Source organism: Lampris incognitus, chromosome 1 (assembly GCF_029633865.1).
Source record: "Lampris incognitus isolate fLamInc1 chromosome 1, fLamInc1.hap2, whole genome shotgun sequence".
Lineage (NCBI taxonomy): Eukaryota > Metazoa > Chordata > Actinopteri > Lampriformes > Lampridae > Lampris > Lampris incognitus.
The window spans coordinates 101,016,469-101,031,566 of NC_079211.1; the positions used below are offsets into that span (position 1 = coordinate 101,016,469).

Below are 15,098 nucleotides of genomic sequence, written 5' to 3' on the forward strand. Positions count from 1 at the left end.
TGTTATCAGCGCAAAGTCCAAAAGCCAGCATCTGTGATGGTATGGGGGTGTGTTAGTGCCCATGGCATCATGGGTAACTTGCACATCTGTGAAGGCACCATTAATGCTGAAAGGTACAGACAGGTTTTGGAGCAACATATGCTGCCATCCAAGCGACGTCTTTTTCAGGGACGCTCCTGCTTATTTCAGCAAGACAATGCCAAGCCACATTCTGCACGTGTTACAACAGCGTGGCTTCATAGTAAAAGAGTGCGGTTACTGGACTGGCCTGCCTGCAGTCCAGACCTGTCTCCCATTGAAAATGTGTGGTGCATTATGAAGCGCAAAATACGACAACGGAGACCGCGGACTGTTGAGCAACTGAAGTCGTACATCAAGCAAGAATGGGAAAGAATTCCACCTACAAAGCTTCAACAATTAGTGTCCTCAGTTCCCAAACACTTATTGAGTGTTGTTAAAAGGAAAGGTGATGTAACACAGTGGTAGACATGCCCCTGTCCCAGCTTTTTTGGAACGTGTTGCAGGCATCAAATTCAAAATGAGTGAATATTTGCAAAAAAACAATAAAGTTTATCAGTTTGAATATTAAATATCTTGTCTTTGTAGTGTATTCAATTGAATATAGGTCGAAAAGGATTTGCAAATCATTATATTCTGTTTTTATTTACGTTTTACACAACGTCCCAACTTCATTGGAATTGGGGTTTGTATATATTATTAATGTAAATTATATTTAAATTATAAAAATTGATTACATCCTCAAGACTGAGTCGTACTGTTGGGGCAGGGAGTTTTTTTGGATGGTGTATGCCGTGTCTCCATAAACTGTAAATAAGTATTTTTTTCTTTTTTTGTTGTTGCATTTTACAGTTCCCGGAGGCAGCAGGATATGTAGGCTTTGCCAACCTCCCAAACCAAGTGCACCGCAAGTCAGTGAAGAAAGGCTTTGAGTTCACCCTCATGGTTGTTGGTGAGTGAAGAGTTTGTTTTTAATGGCAATCTGAAATAGGCTGAATTTTTATTTGACAGACTTATTTTTTTTAATCTTTTGACACATATCAGAGTATAAGTAGAAATATGGGTTCTGCCTAGAAAAGAGCTGTATTGTTTTTATGTCTGTGGCCATCAGGGGAATCGGGCTTGGGCAAATCTACACTGATTAACAGCCTGTTTCTCACCGACCTCTATCCTGAACGCTACATCCCTGGTGCTGCAGGTAAACACACACACACACACACACAAACAAAAAGTGCAAGTACACACTTACACACTGTAATAACAGAGAAATGTCTGTTACAATGTCTCCAGCAGAGCATTATTTGAACAGGAATGTCAGGAATGTCTTTTGTATTAGTCTCCCCTCCTTATGACCCTTATAACTTAGATTATATCTTGAAAACAAATGTCCCAGTCCTGCTATGGTGTGTGTGTGTGTGTGTGTGTGTGTGTGTGTGTATATATATATATATATATATATATATATATATATATATATATATATATATATCTCCCCCACCCCACATGCCTGAAACTTGCATGGGGAATATGTCTGGTTGTGTTACAAACGTTCATTATAATGTTGTTGTGACTGAACACATTGCATGTGTCAGGATGTACATTAAAACAACAACTGTCCAGTCATCATAGCACTATGGTTTTAATGCTGAAAGTTGTTAAACACCTGCTGCATCTCCCTGAGTCAGTCTCTCTCTCGCTCTCTCTCTCCCCCCATCTGTCTGTCTTCCCCCGCCTCTCTCGCTCTCTGTCTGCCCCCCCCCCCGCTCTCTCTCTCTCTCTTCAAACTCTCCAGAGAAGATTGAGAGGACAGTGCAGATTGAGGCGTCTACTGTGGAGATTGAGGAGAGAGGAGTGAAGCTTCGCCTTACTGTGGTCGACACCCCTGGATACGGAGATGCCATAAACAGCCAGGACTGGTGCGTGTGTGCGTGCGTGCGTGCGTGCGTGCGTGCGTGCGTGCGTACACACCATATTTAACTATCCTAATGGGGACCAAATGTCCCTATTAGGATAGAGAAACCACCTACCTTGTGGGGCCATTTTATAGGGCCCCACAAGTAAAAGGGTCTATTTTAGGATTAGGACTTGGTTTTAGGGTTAAGGTTGAAATTAAGGTTAGGTTGAGGTTAGGGTAAGGGTTAGGGTTAGGTATGTAGTTTGCGTGGTTAAGGTTAGGGTTCAGGGCTAGGAAATGAATGTAGTAAATGAGGGGGCCCCACAAGTATAGATTTGCGAGTGCGCGTGTGTGTGTCTGCTGCTAATCTCGCATACTACTGGACCTATCAGCCTAAATTTTTTTTTGTGCAGTCATAACTATGATGAAGAACCTCATGGTTTAGGTGATAACTTTTCTTTTCCTCCATATTTCCCATTCAATTGACTTGGGCACTGCGCAGATGTGTTGTAATGGCAGGAAAGACACTGGTTTTTCCTGTACGTGTGTGCGTGCATTTCCCTTCTTCCGGTAGGCAAAAAAGGGGTGTTTTGTCGCCAAGTGCGGACACTGGAGAAGGAGAATTACTATGTCTGCCTGACAGCGATTTGCACTCTACTGTGTGCGCTCCTCTAGTGTGGAAAGTATTTCCTCTACAGAGTACTGTCTTCCTTTTTAATCCTCTTTTCCTCCCATCTTCTCCTATTCCCTTCTCTCAGGTTTCTTCCAAAACTCTCCCCATTTTCAACCTGTCCTCCCGCAGCATTCCCTATGTGTAGATTTCCCTTCTACTCTGTATGCGTGTGTGTGTTCGTGTGTGCGTGCATGTGTGTCCGTGCATGTGTGTGTTTAACATGTGTGGCATCATTATGCCAGTTGTGTAGACATAGCCTCCCCCTCCATTCTCTGCCTCTCCCTGTGCCACATCCATTTCCTGTTTATTGTCCTGAAATGGCTGCGTTTATACCTCCGGGCCGTCATACTCCCCTAGGCAACTAGTGAGGGTGGGGGAATGAAAGAGAAACAGATAAATTTGTACATATTTACTTTTGCTTTCTCTCTTTCATACATGTCTGTGATCTCCGTTCAAACGCTCACGTTAACTTGCCTCATCTGGCATTTGATATTCGAAGTTTGAAAATAGCTTGTTGCTTTATTTGTCATTTATAGCAAAACACAATTAGTGAACTGGATCATCTATGAGACTCACTAAAGAAATGCCGATTATTCCCCCAGTATACTACAGTGTAGCATCTAAATAACTGGGTTAAGTCAGTTATCAGTAATGACCCTAGGGTGAGAAGATGAGATTGCATCTCTTTGTTAAGACAACATGCAGTAAATACACTGGCCATCATCATGGAATTACTCACTGATAAGCAATATTTAGTGAAATAAACACGGTTTTGTCAGAGGTTGGAGTATCTTTAGGCCGTTGTTAGCAGTATTTTGGTTTTCCATTAAGGGTGACACTGGGTGCCTTGCCAGTTCACATTAGTCTGCAACTTTTCCTAGTGACTCAGAACAAGTTTAAGAGTCCCTAGAGTATATTGGCACCATCCCAAAATGTAAATACATTTAATTTCCTTGTCCCCTTGTCTTCCATGTTGATTACGTGAGGCCATAATCCTCCTGTAATGATGGGATGGTATTTTCCTCACTGGGGGGTACAAATTACTCACCTAATCTGGTGATTATGTTACTGTTATAAAACGTGACAATGTCTATGAGTCTTATATGTGGGTCGAGGGGTTAATCGTTGTCTGTGTTCGAACCCAGCTTTAAGACCATCATTCAGTACATCGACAATCAATTTGAGCGCTACCTTCACGATGAGAGCGGACTGAACCGAAGACATATTGTGGACAACAGGGTGCACTGCTGCTTCTACTTCATATCCCCCTTTGGTCATGGGTAAACCAGCACATATTACACAACAACGTTTGAGCTATATTTTAATTTCATATACATTATCTGAGATGTTCACTCCCAATTTGTATCTCCCCCTCAATTTCTCTCAACAATCTTGTTTTCCTCTTCATTGTCTTTCTTTCTCTATCATTATTGGTCTGTTCCTCTCTCTTGCTCCTTATCTCTTCTTCTCCAGTCTAAAGCCATTGGATGTGGAGTTTATGAAGGCCATTCACAGTAAGGTCAACATCGTCCCTGTCATAGCCAAGGCCGACACACTGACACTGAGAGAGAGGGATCGCCTTAAGAGAAGAGTGGGTTGAACACACACACACACACACACACACACACACACACACACACACACACACACACACACACACACACACACACACACACAGTCGTGTTTCACTATCCTTGTGTGGACCCCTCATTGACTATATTCATTTCCTAGCCCTTAACCCTAACCTTAACCACGCAAACTACATGCCTAACCCTAACCCTTACCCTAACCTTAACCTAACCCTAATTCTAACCGTAACCCTAAAACCAAGTCCTAACCCTAAATAGACCCTTTTCTTTGTGAGGACCTCTGAAATGTCCACACAAGGTGTACGTGCTGTCAGGTTTTGCGATCCTTGTGTGGACATTTGGTCCACACAAGGATAGCTAAACTAAAGCACACACACACACACACACACACACACACACACACACGCACTTGCATGTTTGTTTTTCTATACTTGTGAGGACATACAGTATCATTGACCACATTCATTCCCTACCCCCCAACCCTGACCTGTCAGAATTACATGGCTGAACTTAACCCGATATTCACTCTAACCTTAACACTAAACCCAAGTCCTTTTCTAGAAATAGACCCTTGATGAAGTGAGGACTGGCGAAATTGTCCTCACTCTTAGAAACTCTTGAAAACTAGGAAACCCCCCCTGACACACTTGCACATTCTTGCAACACCCAGGCAAACAATGTCTCTGAAGTTACCTCCTGTTAGGGAATACCGCATCAGGGAAGGGTCATAAGGTCTTTCTTGCAGATTCACCAGGTAGTGCTTCAGAGTTGATGAAATCGCATTTGGAAAGTCCAAGCACTTGCTGCCAATATTTGAGGGGCAATGGAGGGCTGTGATGTGTTTGTTTTTGTCCCACTGTGCACATATGGTTAAGCCATTAGAAAGCTGATAAAGAATAATACCCTAATAATAGCGAAACTGGCTTCCCCCTCCCCCAACCTGGCAAAGTGTCTCCCTACAGGCGGCAAAGCAAGTCGGACATCCAGTTGTTGTGTGAGAGTGTACACATCTGCTTCCTAGTGTGAAGTGTATAGCCTACTTTTTGTGTGATTTTTTTTTTCTTTTTTTTTTCTTTTTTATGATGCAGCCAGATTGTTCAGAGGCTCAGGGAGGCTAGATTAAAGAGAGGAAGCGACACAAGTAGGAAGATAGCAGTGCATATTGTGTAAAGCGAGCATATTTCAAATGCCCTCACCCTGTCCCAGATACATGCTACTGGAACCCACCCAGGTGTCTGACGGCCTGCACGCTCCACGACTTCCTGATGCCTCAGGATGGGAAGACACACAGTGGTGGGATTATAACACATACACACGTACACAAACACCCCCAGCGGGACAGATGTATTGGGATGATAACCTTTGCCGCGCTGGTGAGAAAAAGGCGTTCCGGCTTCTGTGATACATCTTGCCGCTCCATTTTAACAAACAATGGCTCTAGTGAGAGTGATTTAAATCTCTGGGTTATCGTGTCTTTCGTTTTGTTTTTGCGTGTGACTCACAGTCAGGATGTAGCGTTGAAACTTGAGTATTTTTGTGAGCAAGTACAGATACTGTCCCTGCAGATAGCAGGTAGCACTAGCCGGAACAAGCTCTGATCAGCTAGAGGAAGTCGGTGTGTGTGTGTGTGTGTGTGTGTGTGTGTGTGTGTGTGTGTGTGTGTGTGTGTGTGTGTATGATCGTGTTCATGTAAGTTGTACATGTGTGAGGTTTATGTGAACACAATCATGCTTCATTTGTGGTGAGAATCTGTCTCTGCCTGCCCTTTAGACATCATCTCAGTTGTCATCTCCTTCTTATGTTTTCTCCAGTAGCTAAAAAGGCTTTTCAAACATTGCTACATCATATTATGTATTACAAATAGTGCAGAAAATAGAAGTGTAGGAGGATGAAAAGCTTTTCAATTCGTTCTCCTTGGTGAGGATCATCACATTCAAAACATAACCGTGTCACAGGAAAGATGTCATTGCAAAATGTGAAGCCACATTTTTACTTTTTATCTTCATTTTTTTAGGCCTAGATTTTATAATTTGGTCACAGAATATATCATTTTTGATAAAGTTTTCCTTCTCGTTGTAATAATTCTTGGGCTGGAATAATTCTAGGTTTTGTTTCGTTTGGTAAAGGATGACTCAGTATTCTTCTAGTATGGTAGAATTAGTAGTAACAAGTGAAAACATTTGACTCTTTTTAGTCTTTGGAAAGCAATGTTGAGCAATTTCGCAGTAATCCCAGCAGACTGCCCCTCTTGACTTTAAGGTCTAAAACCGTGAAGCCGAGTTATTGGCTTTTATTGCATTTTTACTTTTTCTCCCCTCGACCCGCTCACCTCTCTCCCCTGCTGCCTCTCTCTTAATGAGATCTCAGCCTTTCTCCACCTGTCCTGTTTGCTCAGTATTCGACCCCCCACCTGCCTCGCATTCAGGCTGCAGAGACGGTGGTGGGTTTGCCCGGCTGGGACTTGGCTCAGCTCAGTCCTATTAGCTGGGCTCCAGTGGAGGACAGCAAGCCTGTTTTCTTGAAGGCTCACACAGCCAGCTCATATGAAAGCGCTGATGCAGCTTCCTGGTAGAGACAGGGTCACAGCTGGGCAGCCAGGACACACACAATCTCTCTTCACTGCATTTCTGAAGACCCATTGGTTCGAGATAGGCAAAAGAACTTAAAGGGAGTCTACCACAATTCAACATTGTCTTGGGGATAACATTAGCAGCCATAATATTAAGCAGTCCTCTGTATGTCCCTGAAACTCTGCCGAAACTGTGTCCCCCGGTGACATCACTGGCAGACAATCTGTGAATGGGAAAACTTGCATCCTGCTTCACTGATGCGCTGCATTAAAAACAAGAAAACAATGCTACATACAGCTGTACAAAGTTGTTTTTATTTTCATTTTCTTATACAGCTGTGTGTAGCATTGTAATTTCTGTATGCAATGCAGCTTATCAGGAAACCACCAAGAAAGTTTTCAAATTCACAGACCGTCTGCCGTTCACACTTTTCCGTACAGTTTTGGCAGCGTTTCAGAGATGCATAGGACTGATCAGCATTATGGCTGTGAATGGTGCGCTATCCCTACAACGTATCTATATAATAAGTAAAATCATAGTAATTTTCTTTAAACATTTAATACAGTGTGACAGTATTATGCCTCAGTAGTTGTTCCGTTATGTACATTGCTGCATTAGTCACGCCGGCATCGGAGGTGAAATTCTTCATTGTTGTCCTTAAGGAACTTCTCAGCTGAAATGTACGCTTGTCGTTTTTTCCTGTTGTGACCTTCCTAGAGCCTTCTGAGTGTTCCAGTGGCCCTTCAGATTAACAAAACCACATTTCCTGCTACAAGTGACCACCACCCCAAACTATAGAAAACCCCGAGTTTGTTGACTTCCGCATCAATCTGTTGAAACACACTGTTCGTCTGTTTTGATTAACTTTGTATTGTAGCTCTTACATTTTCGGAGTTTTAATGGACTTTTTCTAGTTTTCTGTTGGCATTGTGCAAAAAAATGTAGCCAGCGGTTACAGGATAGAAAGGGGTGAAACAGGGACAGGCGTTGGGTTTTCACTGTATCTCACTGATCTTTCGTTTTTCTTGTTTAACTGTCCAAAACACTATCTGTCCATAGGCTTGGCTCACATGCTCCACTAAGTGTCCCCTCAACAGACATTTCCCCACTCTACACTAACAAGCAATTAGGGTCAAGCAAAACAGACAGACATTAACACACAGACACACATTGGCCAGTGGCAAAAATAATGAGTACGTTCTGAAACGCAGAATAATGTGCATGCGGGTCAACAAACGCCATTGCACAAGAGCTTGTGCAGGCCCACCACACGCTAAAAAAAGATAGTTTAATTTAGCAAAGCACTGTCTAATCATAGAGTTCCTGGACAAGTCATTATTGGCAGGAAATAGAAGAGATTAATTCAGCCTATCAGCTCTACATTTAGACCTGGCACCACACTGTCCCTAAGGAGGGCATATTATTCCTAACATCTCCTATTTGGTCAGTTTGTGGGGAGATACACAGCTTTTATCTTTTGAACATAGTTTATATAATGAACGTAGGCCATACTGTCTGATTATCAGAAGAATGTTTGGGTCCTGCCTGTCCCGAGCTTTTCGAGATGGAGTGGTAGGGTGGTCTGTGGTCTGACAAGATTTTAAATGGTAAGCTTTGTCCTACTGCAAATGCTCGATTCAATTCTTAAAGTGTCTCTCTGGAGAACAATTGTATCCTACAGGATATTTGTTCATTAGATCAGATTAAATGTAGTGACTCTTAGGAATACGTGCCCGAGTCCTGGCTCACAGTACAATTGAACTGGGCACCAGTCCCTCTATTGAGGTCAAAGAGACCGCAGCCAAGAACCTGCCAGAAATCTTGCTGCATGAGAATGATTGATGATCCTCACTGTTTCTACCCTGATATTTATTAGTTTATTTGCTTTTTGCCAAGCACTTTCTCACCATTTGAACCATTTGTCTCTCAGTAAATGGGACCCCCTTTCCTCAGGCTCAGCTCAGCCCTTTTCTTGTATTATTATTGGGGGAGAAACAGCTTGTAGAGAACAATATAGGTTTCCTGCAATGTGTCAAGACTATTCCACTGACATGACGCTTGCTTGTTGCCCTGCGCAATACAGGGTTTTGGACAACCAAACCTCTCCTTTCCCTGGTCGACCCCTCTTTTAGCCCTCATCCCCTTAGTTCTGCATCCTTCTCGCCCACTCTCCCCATTTCATCCCTCCCCCTTCCTCTCGTAGCGTTACGTCCCTCTCCTGCTTACCTTTTTCCTCTGCCCCTTTGTCTCCTTTTCTTAATTCCATCCTCTCCAATGCCAATTTCCTTTGCTGGGGCCACAGTGTGCTGTAACTCATAACTTACCCTGAGCAGGGTATATTGAGGAGTTTATCCACTCAGTCTGGGACCTTGCTGGTCATATCCTGTGTAGGGCTTTAGTCGCAAACTTCTTTTGCGAGTACAAGACTGGTTTAGACTGGACTCCTGGTGACCGTTCAAAAGAGAGGGAAGTCTTCATGAGTAGTTTCAGCCACCTTTTTTGATGGTTTCATCTGACTCATGACCCGAGAGAAGTTTAAGATTGGGTCTTTCCCAAGGAAACAAGGGTACAAACAGTGTCATAGATGTAAAACATAACTGCTGTGCAACTTTGTTGTGAACGGCTCGATATGGGATCATTGTCTTAAGTTTGTCAATGAGGTTAGGAGCAGTATTGACTGCGCATTTTCAATTCAGAAGCTATTGTTACATACTATAAAATCCTGATTGGATGCTTAACATTGACGTTGTAAAATAGATACCTTTTCAGTAGTTCAACAACACTAAAGCTAGCTTATTGGAATCATCTTTTTAGCTAACCGACAACCCAAAAAAGCCAGCTGACACATTGGAAACACTTAAAAATTTGTCAAAAGGTTGATTTGTTTGAACACATTAAAGGCGATTAAGCACGTCTTACTTGCATTGCTGTCAATGGCGTTTCTGTGAAATCCTACCGTGAATTAAACCGCATGGGCAATACCAAGTGATAAAATAGGAGGGAGAGGCTATATAACAGAAAACAGTGGTGGGGGTGCAGAAAAAAACATTTTGTTACTTAAAAAGAAATGCAAAATCTTACACGTAGTTTTAGAGGCACTTACTTGAGCCCCCCCCCCCCCCCCGAATCTACGCAGATGGTGCAGCTAAATGAGAGACTGAATGTCGGTTTGTGAGTGAATGAATTAGAAGCCAGGTTCATGAGGTGCTTCATGTCTAAAAAGAAATTTCCACCAAAGATTTTAGTGTGATATTATTTTGGAAGTGAGGTTTTTATGCTCCGTAAATCATCCTGTGACCCAAAGCAGACAACAGTTGGCTTAGTCTGTATCAGTTAGTGACCCTCAATACTAAGTCCTCTGCAGAGGGCAGCACTTATCATTGCTGTCAAGCAGGAGGCACCTTTATAGTTGTTTTAGTTACAGGGATTTACTGTTTACCTAGCAGACTACACTTCAGGGAAATCCCCAGAAACTGTGAGAACTGTTTGTAAAAGGCAAACCGATTGTGGTGCAGCCACTGGCTTTCACTTGTGCTGTGTTTAATTCAACGTGTGACCCTGCCGGTAGGTTTTTGTTTTGTTTTTTATTCCTAAGCACCGGGGTCATAGAGGGCTAGAGAACTCAGTTCCTCCTCTGTTCTTGCATAAGGCTGAAGGGGAAAGGACAATTGTTCAGTCTTCCATTCCTCCTCTCGGCTCCTCTCCTCCCACCTTGACCTCCCCCACGTCTCTTCCCCTCCCTTGTTTTCTCCCCACTTCTCTTGCCTCCCTCATTTCCCTCTCCTGTCCCTACCTCCTCTCCTCTCTCTGCTCTTCCTCGTCTCCCCCCATCTGTCGCTCTCCTCACGTCATCTTACACCCCCCCCCCCATATGGATCCCTCCCCACCAGAGGAAAGGCTGTTTGTCCCCTCAGCTGTTGTATTTCACCCTGGCTGTGGCGCTGTCACAGTTTTCCCTTCATTGTCTCGCTGACTGTTGTCTCCCCCAGGCGCTCTCCTGCTGTGCTCCTGCTGTGTGAACCGGCTCTACGGCCCCGCTGGGAGACATTAAGATCAGCGCTGGCCTGGTTGGAGTATTGTCAGTATTGCCAGTATTGTCATCAAGTTTTCTTGAATAGCAATCACAGAGAGCGAGACAATGTCGACAAGACGGATAAGCTTTTGTTGGTTGGGCTTGTGGCATTAAAAAGGGAAATGGTCAGGTGAGCTTTGGCCATCGAATAAATGATTTATGATTGCTTGTGTGTCAGTAACCCCTAGTTTCCATCAGATGGAGTCTGCTCTGTGTTTTTGTTTGTTTTTGTTTGGGTTTTTTTAGGCCTGTACTGTGTTGCTGCACAAAGTCTGACTAAACCAAGTGTAAAGGCTGAATGTTAATTTGATTACCTCATCCTTACCTCACTGCTTCTGCTTCCTATGCCCTTTGTGTGTGTGTGTGTGTGTGTGTGTGTGTATGTGACTCCCTGTTCAATTTATGCCCTTCACATCTTTTTCCTGCAAGTGTTTCAAACATGCGGATGTATTTATTTTTCTGCTCCTACAGCAGTCATTGTGCCAGGGCACGCACCACACTCGGACACACTTTTAAAGCAATAAATATACATTTCCCCTCATGGAACGGGCCCAATACAGCATAAAAAAGGTGTATTTCGTCGCTGTAGACCAGCGGCACTCGGTCTGAACAGATTAGTCTCCAGACCTGTGATCATCATGTGCCATGGAGAGGGTATGTGGGTTTTCCTTCCAATTCAACAATACACCACTAATTATCACACATTCAGCCAGACAGGGGACTAATTGAAATCAGCTGGTTTGGTGCCCCCCCCCCCAATTTTGAAAAAACCTACATATGCGTGGCCCTTCTTGGCGCATGGCTGAGTTCATCTGCTCCGAACCGTGTCATGCTAATTGTTGAGTTACTCTTAGGTCACTTTTGGCTGATGCACACTCATCGTTATCACATTTTTTTCCCCCTAGAAATAAATTTTGCTCACCAGAGCAAGCCACGGGAACTCGTCGGTAGTCAAAATCCTAAACTCGCACCTTTTCCTGTAAATCTCATTTAAATACACTGTTACATGAATGGTGGGATTGTTCCTCTCTATGCTCTTTGATCAGAGAACAAGAGGTGGGTGGTATTAACAGTACTAATGCTTGGGCCAGAAAATTGGGAGGGGGTATGCCGGTTGCCCTGATTCATATGATGCCGACTTTGTTACCATGGTTACTGTGGTTGTAAGAGGAATGGAGTGGTAAGAGAAATGCAGCTATTCTGGTCAGGTCCAGTCTAATGTAGACTGTCCATACATTACTCAGTCTGAGCCTTGACTTGGACTGCATATATCTGGAATGCTTGTGTGTGCGTGCGTGCGTGCGTGCGTGCGTGCGTGCGTGCGTGCGTGCGTGCGCGCGCATGGACACAGGTAAGGTTAGTGCCTTCAGTCCTCTAAACAGACTGTTATTGTATTCCCTGTCCTAGTGTGTGAGTGGTTGTTGGGTCATCACAGTATAGATGTGTTGTGTGCATGTAACGGGGTCTAATGTAATGTGTGTGTACTTGTGTAGTGCGGCTTGACCGGCTGCAGGGCTTTACATTGTAGAGATTTGGTTGGCTTGAAAGACTGGTGCCAGACACACATTCACCGTGTCCTCAGTCTCCGGCTGGTTTTCCCTCTCTGGTGATCCCTCTGCCTCCTGGAGCTACAAAGCTTCACATTTTCCAGTTACCCATACACAACACAATCACACACACAAGCACAAAAATGCTTAAGACTACTATGAGTGCTTATTCACTTGCGTATAGACACACAGACTTACACCTACACAGACATACTCTGCCCGGTGTACTGAGGCAGCAGTTTGTGTGTGTATTTGCGTGCAATCATGCATATGTCTGAGTAGGTTTGTATTGAGGTCTAATTCCTCTCGCCCCCCCTCAGATTAAGTATTGTTGCCACTCCCTCACCCCCGCAGACCCTCTACAGAGAGGAGAGAGAGGGTTAGACTAAAATGTGTTTCCTGGCAATAGAAAGGCATTTGTTCCAGTGGTTAGCAAATTGTGTCTGGAAGCAGTGGCTGGTTAATTTTGGATTTGTCATTGTTTATTAATTTGCTGTTTAAATAATCTTTGAGGATAATCTTAAAATAAATAATTACGGTAAATAATCTGCATAAATTATCTAATGAGGAATCGGTGTTTTCTTATCGTGTTGTGGATTATGTAATCACATTGCGAGTGTGAAATCAGCAAAGCCAATCAGAAGTATTAACTGTCATTAACACGGCACTATTTCACCCCAGAGGCCAGTCTGACATAGTCAGCAGGCATGTGAATGATTACGTAAGATGTTTTGCTAAATTTTGGTGGCCTTGTCTGTCCATCAGCTCCCATGCCTCGCTCCTCACAATCGTAAGTAATAAGAACTCGGAGATGATTTGATCGTATTGTTTTGGGCAACTTTTATTTTTTCCCCCCTACATTGTCAATTCTCCAAGAGTGCCCTGGTACACATTTTCCGCTTCCAAGTATTGTTCGCTGTCGTAGATGTGATTTAACGGGTATACACAATGCCAGGCCTGAGAAGACCAATGAGGTTGAGGTTGTGTCACTTGACAGCTTTGCTGCAAAAAAATAAAAGCGTTTGCATTTGAGAGTTAGTTGGATGCGGGTCACACTTGGATGCGGTTACCTGTGTTGTGTGTGGCTTGTCTCATACTTGTTTGCAAGCAATGCCTTTTTTTTTTGGTGCTTCACTCATTCCCTGTTGGCTTGTTTGGTTTCTTTAGAGAGTTGTCTTCCCAGGGTGGATTTCTCATTGTTTTGTATGTGTTTTTGTTGTGCCGATGTTTTTGCGGGTCTGTTTGTGAGAGTGAGCTTAAACCCTTGAAAATATTATTCCATAGGGAGGTTCGTGGGATAAAACAGTTGATCCTTGTAATGATGGGTTTTGTCCCCTGCTTCATTGTGGTTGGAGGTTTTGCTCAGATGTACCATGTAATTTACCAAAAACTGCTGAGTTAATGTCTCCCACGGCTTTTCCCTGTGCAATTACATCTATGTATAGACATGCAGGTAGTCTATATCATATTTGGGATGGCTACATGGCTGGCTGCTATATCTGGAATGGGATTCACTGCTTACGCACATTTTCACCCACTGAGAAAGTGTTTGGAGTGATTCAGCCGCTGTCTTATTAACCAGCCTTAACATGGGCAACGTTCAGCCTGAAGCGTTACGCCTATCAACGCTGCTAAACACGAGAGAATAAATATTCTCTCACACAAGCAGCGCCTCATATTTGATCACGTATGCCAGGAGACAGCCAAGTAAATCTCAAGTTTCCTTTTCTAATTAATAGTGATGCAGAACCCGTTGTGGCATTGTTTGTCTCTGGCCGTGATAGCACTGAATAGACCAGACGGCCAACCATAACAGCTCCAAGAGAGTTGGGAGGCTGGTATTATAGTCCAACAGGATGGTCATAAAATCAAAATGGCTCCCACTGCCAACATCTTCATGCCAACGAAAATACACAACTACAAGAATGAGAAAGCCAGAGTAGTGTGGCATTGGGGATTAGGGCCTGCATTTATTTACACTAAAGCAGCATGTGACAACAGGGATTTACCATAGGCAATTTTTTTCCACACCTGATCGTCCCTAAGAGGTCTTGATTATAGGTGTCAGTCCGTGGCAAACACATGTTACGGTACAGTAAAATCCCGGTAAATAACTATTTGTACATTTTGGCACAGCGAGGTCTGGAAACATGATGGCAGACAAAGGGCTAATATTGTTGCTGTGATCAAATGTTGTTTCTAGATATTTTATGATGGATTTCCTCTGAAAAACATCTTGTACTGGAAAGAGTTTTGTCCTTCAGCCAAATTGTGGACTTGGTTGCTTAGTGTGCTTTTTAGTTTTTCTGCTTTCACAGACATTTCTGCCACACGTTCTTTTCTTTCTTTTTTTTTCCAGACCATTCCCAAATTTTTCTCCATTCGCGTTGCAGGGATTGTTGTTTGTCACGTTTTTTCCTGCCATTGTGTTGGATATGTTTATTTTCCCGCTATGTGCAGTGCTTCCCAAAATTCTCTGTTCAGCTCCACCAAAGCGATGTTTATCCAGTCCCCATGTTAGATGGATCTGTAAATTGTGTGTGCGTGTGTGTGTGTGTGTGTGTGTGTGTGTGTGTGTGTGTGTGTGTGTGTGTGTGTGTGCACGAGGCGGTGGTGGGGGCAAGCTGGACCTATGTCACGCTCTCCTCTGAGTCCTGCAAAGTCTGTTTGTTTTTAGATCTGCTGCGCAACAATACCCGACTCTCCCCCGCACACACTATCTCACACACACTGTG

The 15,098-nt window shown here is 43.5% G+C and overlaps 1 protein-coding gene across 1 annotated transcript in view; it reads left to right on the plus strand.

Moving 5' to 3' along the window:
- The window catches only part of zgc:63587 (uncharacterized protein LOC393431 homolog), a 28,542-nt gene that overhangs the window by 7,431 nt on the left and 6,013 nt on the right, over positions 1-15,098 (plus strand). The window contains exons 3-7 of the mRNA XM_056283921.1: positions 871-970; positions 1,130-1,216; positions 1,811-1,934; positions 3,731-3,865; positions 4,059-4,176. Of these exons, the coding sequence (XP_056139896.1) occupies positions 871-970; positions 1,130-1,216; positions 1,811-1,934; positions 3,731-3,865; positions 4,059-4,176 (564 nt within the window). The remainder of the gene's footprint in view (positions 1-870; positions 971-1,129; positions 1,217-1,810; positions 1,935-3,730; positions 3,866-4,058; positions 4,177-15,098) is intronic.